We start from the raw sequence: 9,556 nt of genomic DNA, 5'->3' as shown, positions 1-9,556 counted from the left end.
CCACGGCCATCCCGCCATGAGTTGCCATGAGTTTATTACAAGTAGTCCTCGGTCAATAGTGGGGTAAAAAAAAAAAAAGATGCAAGTGATGTCCCACAGAAAGCTCTCAACAGCCACTCATTGGTGAAATACAAAAACAGAAAAAGAAAAAGAACGTTTTCATCCTCCCCATAACAAAAAGCCAACTAGACTTTTATAATTAAAAAAAAAGCACCAACTTCTACCTATACTACTTAAAATAATACTTAAAAATAAAATAAATATAAAACATATTAGGATATGCTGTGCTTCCTGTAAACGTAAAGAGCAGCTGATGGCCAGCAGGCCTGACTTCAGTGCCAGCTGAGTGGGCCGTGTGTCAGTCCCGGGAGGCCACCAGGCTTAACCCAGACTTTCATTCTTTTATTAAAAAGACTGAATCTGAAACCCCTGAAATTCTGAACTCTGGCCATTTCTGAAACAAAGGAAATGGCATAAATAAAAATCAGAAAAACGGGCCAGCTTTTCACTCAACAGAAGAAAAAAGAATAATGCACGCAATCATACCTGCAACTCCTCACAAAAACAAAAAATAAACTTTCAGAAAGGCTGCCTGATGGAAAGTGATGCGAGCAACCCTTTTTCCTTTCTTGTGAAAAGAATTGCACTCAGTTGGTATGCATCAGGGTCTCCCTCAGGTGGACCCGGTACCCTTGTTTTCCTCCTTCTCAATGATGCTAGTTGCCAGCCTGCTCTTTGCACCTTTGACCTTTCTTAAATAAAACCTCCAAGTATGACCAAAAAAAAAAAAAAACAACAACAACAAACAAATTAATTCACATTCAGGTACTCCGGCAACACTCTCCTCCCCAGCCCAACCTGAACCAACCCACCTTCTCCAAAGTGAAACAAATGAAAACCAATTTGGATTGATGATGACACATTTCAGCATACAAAATTGCAAAATATGCTTAAAAGGGTTACCCAAGCACTACACCAATCACTTATAGAATTAAACAGTCATGCTTTGGCAAAAAAAAAAAAAAAAACAAACATAAAAAAGTGAAGGAAAAATCAAGATTCTCATTTCTACAAATCACTGCCATCAAGAATATGAATTGTACAAATTACATATACAGTTGCCATATTATTCTAATAATAACTTTGTATCTTTACATACCGCTTTTCTGAGAGTTTGTGCATCTAGAGACAGCTTGATGAGACACATCAGAGATGATTTGATAGAATCATTACACAAACAAATGTGTGATTAGAATAATACTGTTGTTTTGTTTTGTTTTTGTTTTCTTTTCTTTTTTAAATTGTTGGTGTCACTGGAGATGCAGCCACCGGAGATATTAAAACGTGTGCACAGCACGAGCCACCATCAGCGAGGCCACCACACTCATGCCTCCTCTCGCTTGCTCTCTCTTTCTCTCTCTCTCTCTCTCGAACCCCAGGCGGGATCAAGTGCAAAGGCGCTCCCTGAAAGCAAATAAAAAGAGATGTGTGTCCTGTTCAGCGAGGCCTAGGATAAAAAGCCAGTGTGCTGATGGAGAGAACATGAAAACCAGAGGTGCAGCCCCTCCGTCTGTGTGGGATTTCTGCAGAATGTCGGTGAACAGATGCAGACAAGTGAGGATGTCATTTGCTTGTGTAAGTTGTGATATGCACTTCTGGTCTTACAGGTTTCTTACCTCTGTTCAGGAACACTCTACTGACACGAAGGATGAATCATATAGTATAGTGAGACCATAATGGTTACATTTGGACTTCTTATTGTCAGGCTGATTAGCACAAAAAGGGCAAGAATTTGAACTTCTTGTTTTAGGAACAATTAACATAAAAGTGAAACAGTCTTTTCCATTTCTTTCTAAACTATTAGTCACTTCAGTCAGTCATTTTCCAACCCGCTATATCCTAACATAGGGTCACGGGGCTCTGCTGGAGCTAATCCCAGCCAGCACAGGGTGCAAGGTGGGAACAAATCCCCGGCAGGGTGCCAGCCCACCACAGGACACACACGCACTAGGGACAATTTAGGATCGGCAATGCACCTAACCTGCATGTTCTTGGACTGTGGGAGGAAACCCACGCAGACACATGGAGAACATGCAAACTTCACGCAAGGAAGCAAACCCAGGTCTCCTTACTGTGAAGCAGCAGCACTACCCCTGTGCCACCATGCCGCCCCTTCTAAACTATTAATAAGCAGTAAAAAATGACAATCTTCATGCGTTCAGCCCCTTCTTCTTTCGGCTCTACATTCTTTTTTAAATTTATATGGCCACTTATTCTATGTAAAAACTGGATGCATTTTCTTTATCATTACATTTTTTGTGTATGTTTGTAATGGAAGGTGGCACAATTGTTAGTTCTGCTGTCTCATGGAACCAGAGCCCTAGGTTCAAATCCTGCCACCAGGTTGTTATCTGTTTGGAGTCTTCAGATACTCCCCATGTCTACGCGGGTTTCCTCTCACATCTCAATACCACCCAGTGTGAGTGTGTGGGTGAGTGGCCCCTCTGAGAGACTGGTGCCACTTCTAGAATTGTTCCTGCCTTGTGATTAATGCTTGCAGGATAGGCTCCAGCTCCACATGATGCTGAATTGGATTAAGTTGGATTGGGAATGTTACTTGGGTTGTAATATTTGGAAAGCACCCTTTTGATTATTGAATGGGTCTGCTTAGAGGATTCAAATGGCAAGAAATGTTAACAGTGTCTGGTTAGCTTTTGCAGGGGCAGAGGGTACCCATAAAGTATGGGACAAGGGCAACTCGTGGCAAAGGTTAGTAGGCTTTGTTAAACACCCTTTCCCTTGCCGCATTATTTTTAAAGGGGTATGTGTCTAGCATATTATGTCAGTTTTTTTCCGCAGAGTAGAGGTGCACTGTATTTGTGTCATTTTATTATTAAATATTTGGTTGATGCCGTTATCCAGGGTGACTTTCAATATCAGAATACGTTACAACTTTTTTGAAGTTGGTTAAGTGATTATTGAACCAGCAACCTTGTGGTTAAGAACTACAGCACACTATGTACAGTATGTTGTGCTTCAAAACTGCTGTGCATTCTGGGGATCATTTTACTTACAGGGTAGGTTTCTGCTTTGTGCCCGATGCTGCCATTATATTATCAGCTTCCCTGTGACCCTATAATTGGATTAAGCAGGTCTGAAAAATGATTAAAAAGTCTAGCAAAGCTAGGCGAAGTCTCTGTCATAAATAAGTGTGTACAACATGGCACCACTTTGGGTGTCTTCCAAAATAAGAGTATTTTGGTGAGAGGGGCATTAGTCAAAAGACAGCAGGGGTCACTGTAAAGTAAACCACAAAGTGAGAGAAACTGGGCACATGTAAAAATAAATGTCTCTACTAATGCTTCACAAAATGGGTGTTCAATTAAGAACACCAGAGCCTCTGTAGGAGTAAGCTCACAGGATATTTCAATGACAGCTTGGCAGAAGGCATGTGTGGGACATGGAGTCTAAGTGGAAAAATATTCTGTGGCCAACTGACATGTTTGACTTTAGTGCCAAGTCATTTAACAGCGCACATGATCCTGAAAAGTGTAGCATCGGCATAATGATACTATGGGGATGGGTCACTGTTTTAAAATCTACACGATTTATAAATGCAGAGGGGCAAAATAGACACAGCAGAGTGTTAGGAAATCCTAGATCAAACTTAGTGTATTTTAGAAGAGGCCCACAAGGGCATTGATCCAAAATACATAGTCAAAGGCACATTGAAGCAAATTATTAAAAATGAAACATTCTGTGCCCCATCAAACATTTTGAAAAAATGTCACGTCAGTGGTTACCATCCAATTAAAGGACTGCTTGAGCAATGCAGCAAAACATAATTAGTTAAATATCTCATCCACACACACCCCTTTGGTAAGGCTTGCCTACTTGTCTCTTCCTGCTGCCCATCCCATACCACTAGAAAACTGTGTAATCCTTTTTACAGATCCTTTCCACTTTGGAGGATTTTTTGTTTCTTTTTCGAAAGGGTGATTAAGCAGATCCAAGCAACTATAGGCCAGTAAGCTTAACTTGCATCACAGGAAAATTAATGGAAGGAATTATTAAGGATACGATTGAACAACACATGGCAAGGACAGGAGATATAACTGAACAGTCAGCATGGGTTCAGAAGAGGGAGGTCGTGTTTTACTAACATGTTGGAATTCTATGAGGAGGCAACAAAAGGATACAATCAAAGCGGAGCTTATGATATTATTTATCTGGACTTTCAGAAAGCATTTGATAAGGTGCCACATGAGAGGTTGGGCATCAAGTTAAAAGAAGTGGAAGTTCAGGGTGATGTTTTTAGATGGGTGCAGAATTGGCTCAGACACAGGAAGCAGAGGGTGATGGTGCGAGGAACCTCATCAGAACTGGCCAATGTTAGGAGTGATGTTCCACAGGGGTCAGTGCTAGGGGCAGCTGCTATTTTTAATATATATAAATGATTTAGATAGGAATATAAGTAACAAGCTGGTCAAGTTTACAGATGATACCAAAATAGGTGGATTAGCAGATAATTTGGAATCCATTATATCATTACAGAAGGGCTTGGATAGCATAAAGACTTGGGCAGATTTGTGGCAGATGAAATTTAATATCAGTAAATGTAAAGTATTACACATAGGAAGTAAAAATATTAGGTCTGAATACACAATGGGCAGTCGGAAAATCGAGAGTACGCCTTATGAGAAGGATTTAGGAGTCATAGTGGACTCTACGCTATCGACTTCCAGACAGTGTTCAGAAGCCATTAAGAAGGCTAACAGAATGTCAGGTTATATAGCGCCTTGATGTGTGGAGTACAAGTCACAGGAGGTTCTGCTCAACCTTTATAATGCACTGGTGATGCCTCATCTTTAGTACTGTGTGCAGTTTTGGTCTCCAGGCTACAAAAGGGACATAGCAGCACTAGAAAAGGTCCAGAGAAGAGCGACTAGGCTGATTCCAGGGCTACAGGGGATGAGTTATGAGGAAAGATTAAAAGAGCTGAGCCTTTACAGCTTAAACAAAAGAAGATTAAGAGGTGACCTGACTGAAGTGTTTAAAATTATGAAGGGAATTAGTACAGTAGATCGAGACTTGTATTTTAAAATGAGTTCATCAAGAATACGGGGACACAGTTGGAAACTTGTTAAGGGTAAATATCACACAAACATTAGGAAGTTTTTCTTTACACAAAGAATGATTGACACTTGGAATAAGCTATCAGGTAGTGTGGTTGTTGTTGTGGTTGATGTTTTTTTGGAAGAAATAAGTGTATAGGACTGGCAAGCTTTGTTGGGCTGAATGGCCTGTTCTTGTCTCGAGTGTTTTAAATTAAAGAAACATGTGCAAGTGAAGCGTCTGCTGGCCCAGGTGAGGACCACTGCTACAAATCTACATTGTACGTGTGAAAGGAGAAATATGTGACCTGCTTACTTCAAACTCCTACCTTCATTGTAGTGGTGCTGCTGGAGCTCCTGAGCAGTGGAAATGAACGTTCTGCCACTTCCCGTCACGGCGATGCCACACGCGGGTCTCTTCAGACTGGCTGCTGCGCGGCCGGCCCTGGCCGTCTACAAATTGTGTCAGTCGGATATATGCAATGCAAGCGGCATCCTCACCAATCAGGTGCACGTGCGGATTCAGGATCGTTGTGTGGATTGGCTTGCTGTTCTTAGAGAGGACTGGAGGCAAAAACAACAGAATTAGGTACACTTGGTGTTTAGCATTCTGCTTAACAGTAAATAATTAATGGAAGAAGAAATGGGTATTCAACATTTTGACTTCAGCATGACAATATCACTAAAGCTCTAGTGATTTCTCAACTCCCCTGGTATAGTGATGCATCTCAGTACCTGAGCATCAGTTGTAGTTGAAGAAAATAACCCGATGGCATAAAAAATTGGCTACATGACAAATCATGATAGCTCAGGGATCAGGTAACAAAACAAGCCTGAGGAACCAAGCGCTCCCTGATGGTTTGTAAAATGTCATGTTTTTATGTTCCTGTTGGCCGCCACATTGAGAACTTTTCAAGAAACTACACTGCTCTTCTTTGCAGACACAGAAAATGACTTACGGTTCTCGAAATAGAATCTGTGAAAATCCATGCCTTCCACCAGATTGCCAAGAGCTTCAGGTTCAAAAGAAGTCAGCCCAGGATCACAGATCTTCCTGTGAAGGAACAAAGCAATCTCTATGAGGACTCATGTGAATGAAGTACATAAAGGCTGACGCACAACATGACAGTGGGCACGTTGGACAAGAGCCTTGAGGGATTCTCAAACCTATTTTCCAACTGTAGGGAGCAACATTTTGCACAGAACCTCATTTTATTTAAAAGAACTTCAGTGGCCAATTTGTGCATCTCAGCTGTTCAAATTTTAACACATTAACCAAGTCAGCTGGTAATTACATTTTTAAGGTTACATTTTATTGGAGTGATGCATTGCATACTTAACATGTTTAGTTTGCCTTTTATATTATTAAAAAACTGCTATTCTTTTATTTTTTTTAGTGTATATTGAGTGGCAAATCAACAGCCAAACTGCAACCAGGAAAGTGAACACAAAAAATAGAAAGGTATGTTGTCTCAAGTAGTAACTTCTAAAGTTCCCATAGCACATGAACACAGCAAAATCCATTAAAGATAAAGCAAGCAGATGGTTGACTTGCCCAAGACAGGATACAAGTTAAATTCTACTAATTCTATTAGTCCCAAATAGCACTATGGTGTAAATGCTTGTGATCCAGATCAGGATGTTTCTTCTCATAAGGCAATATAAATTAGGATCAGTTTAATGACAGTTCTCTTAGCTTGCCACAGTACAAACACCAGCTAATGATTTTTCAAATAAAGAACAGTCATTAAGCATCAACTGGCGCAGCTTAATTTTAATCTTTTACATTAATTATTCATTATATTGATTTTCTTCAACGTATCACAGACATGTGATGACACTAAAATAGCATATTATGACTGGGGGTCCTTGTGTGTGCCTGGAGAAGGAGGTATCCTCTCATCATGTACCCAGTGTTCAGTGGGACTGCTACTTGCTCCCTGTGATCTAAACTGGATAAGTGGGATAGAAAATGGGTGCATGCATTGACCTTCGTGCTGTACCTGGCACAACAGGTTACATCCATAATGGCAGCCTGCTTTCTTTTTTAGTGTGTGTTATTAAACAAAAGAGGAGGTCCTTAGTGAAATGGTCTTGAATGCAAAGACAACTTTGTCAAACTTAAAGATATTAAGTAAAAAAATATAATAAGTTGCGCACTTTTTACCACATTGTCCAATGCTGTTTGTTACCTTAACATACGTTGTCATAAACATCATTGGAGATTGTCTTCAATGGGTCTACCAAAGAATACTTCTGTACAACAATTCATTTTCTGAAAACGGTCATCCATTACATTGGATCAAAGTATAACTTTCAAGGCAGGAAACTACAAATGGACAGGATTCTAGTCCATCTTTGTTCAACCCCATATTAATTTATTCATACATGAGTAATATAAAGTTGACAGCACACAAGACTAATCTTTGGCAAGGGGCATAAATAAAAGTTCTGTGAGAAACTGGACAATCTACATAAACAAGCACAGGAGGCAAAGTGAGGTCTTCAGGGCTGTGAAATGCCACAGTGCTAGTCCAGTTTTATCTTTGTTCTTCTAAATACTTTAAGGTAGTTCTTCATGCACTTGTTCTTGACACTTCTCTTGACCACTTCTTTACTGTCTGGTCCAAACCACATGCTGTTTATGTTTTCTGATGCTTCATTAGGAGGCCCTGTGATTGGCAAGGTGCTGTGGAGTCAGCGCCATGTGACTGTGTGCATCTGAAGATGAGTGTTTAGTTCCTTGTATTTCTGCATTTCGTTGGTTATCACTGGATTATTCGAGATTTTCTTTACCTTTGTGAGTGCTTTCTGACTTTTGTTTCTGCCTTTTACCAGACTTTTTTTGTTGTCACACTTTTGCCCCTAGACATCCAACATTTAACTTTGTGACTGCAGAGCAAGTAATTCCACAGAAAGCTACTCTAGAGACCCAAAGGAGACTCTACTTCCTGAGGGTTCTCAGGAAGAACAACATCCCTGAGAAACTGCTGGTGTCCTTTTACCGCTGCACAGTAGAGAGCATCTTGGTCTACTGTCTCTGTGTGTGGTTCTCCAGCTGCACAGTAGCACAGAGGAAAGAGCTCCACATTGTCATTAAGGTCACCCAGCGGATAGTCAGCTGTCCTCTCTCCTCACTAGAAGAACTACATAGTTCCTGTTGTCTCAGGAACGTCAAGAAAATTCTTCAGGACCCATCACACCCAGGACATGCACTGTTTGAACGCCTGCCTTCAGGCAGACATTTCAGGCAGACTAAGACAAATAGACTGAGAAACGGTTTCTATCCTTCAGCCATCACCATGCTAAATGCTGCAAAGTGGTCAGTCTGACCGAGAGCACCTTCATGTTTACAATCCAACACACTCTCATGTTTATGATACAGCTCTAAGTCAACATTGGCTAAGAGACAAGTGCAATATGACATATGCTTGAATAAAAAAAACAGTGTTCTGCTGTATATATTTATTTTAGTTTTAACTTTAGTGATTGTGTGTGTTTTTTTTAATTTTATTTTTGCTTTGGAAAATTGAACCTAAATTTCATTGTACACTGTCTCATTGCTACAATGATATTGATTTGATTTGATTCATTACTGTGAGCACTTGGCACACTTGAAAACTCAACTTGCAGTGTTTGTGGCAATTAGGTAAAGCACAATCTCCCATTTTATTTAACAGCAGGACTTTGTGGAGTGGCACATTTTTGAATCACTCTTTTAATGTCGAAACTATTTATTTCAGAATGCCTCTTTTCAAGAAGGTATCAATCCCTGTAAATCAAGACCAATAGGCTTTCCAGGTGTATTACAGTCATATGAAAAAGTCTGGGAATCCCTCTCAGCCTACATAATAATTTACTCTCCTTCAACAAAATAGATAACAATGGTATGTCTTTCATTTCCTAGGAACATCTGAGTACTGGGGTGTTTTCCGAACAAAGATTTTTAGTGACGCAGTATTTAGTTGTATGAAATTAAATCAAATGTGAAAAACTGGCTGTGCAAAAATGTGGTTCCCCTTGTAATTTTGCTGATTTGAATGCATGTAACTGCTCAATGCTGATTACTTGCAACACCAAATTGGTTGGATTAGCTCGTTAAGCCTTGAACTTCATAGACAGGTATGTCCAATCATGAGAAAAGGTATTTAAGGTGGTCAATTGCAAGTTATGCTTCCCTTTTCTCTCCTCTGAAGAGTGACAGCAGGGGATCCTCAAAGCAACTCTCAAAAGATTTGAAAACAAAGGTTGTTTAGTATCATGGTTTAGGGGAAGGCTACAAAAAGCAATCTCAGAGGTTTAAACTGTCAGTTTCAAGTGTAAGGAATGGAATCAGGAAATGGAAGGCCACAGGCACAGTTGCTGTTAAACCCAACAGGTCTGGCAGGCCAAGAAAAATACAGGAGTGGCATATGCGCAGGATTGTGAGAATGGTTACAGAC

General features: G+C 40.3%; 1 protein-coding gene across 17 annotated transcripts in view; it reads right to left on the bottom strand.

Annotated features, from left to right (window-relative positions):
* Positions 1 to 836: 836 nt before the first annotated feature.
* Positions 837 to 9,556, bottom strand: part of LOC120538827 (calcium/calmodulin-dependent protein kinase type II subunit beta) — a 397,041-nt gene continuing 388,321 nt past the window's right edge. For all 17 annotated transcript variants that reach the window (XM_039768327.1, XM_039768328.1, XM_039768333.1 and 14 more), the window contains 3 exons: positions 6,074 to 6,168; positions 5,444 to 5,678; positions 837 to 1,464 (listed from right to left, as the gene is read on the bottom strand). In XM_039768327.1, coding sequence (XP_039624261.1) covers positions 5,446 to 5,678; positions 6,074 to 6,168 — 328 coding nt within the window. In that variant the 3' untranslated portion in view covers positions 837 to 1,464; positions 5,444 to 5,445. The remainder of the gene's footprint in view (positions 1,465 to 5,443; positions 5,679 to 6,073; positions 6,169 to 9,556) is intronic.

The sequence above is a fragment of the Polypterus senegalus genome, chromosome 11, assembly GCF_016835505.1.
Source record: "Polypterus senegalus isolate Bchr_013 chromosome 11, ASM1683550v1, whole genome shotgun sequence".
NCBI classification, from domain to species: domain Eukaryota; kingdom Metazoa; phylum Chordata; class Cladistia; order Polypteriformes; family Polypteridae; genus Polypterus; species Polypterus senegalus.
This window is presented reverse-complemented; position numbering and strand designations above follow the sequence as displayed.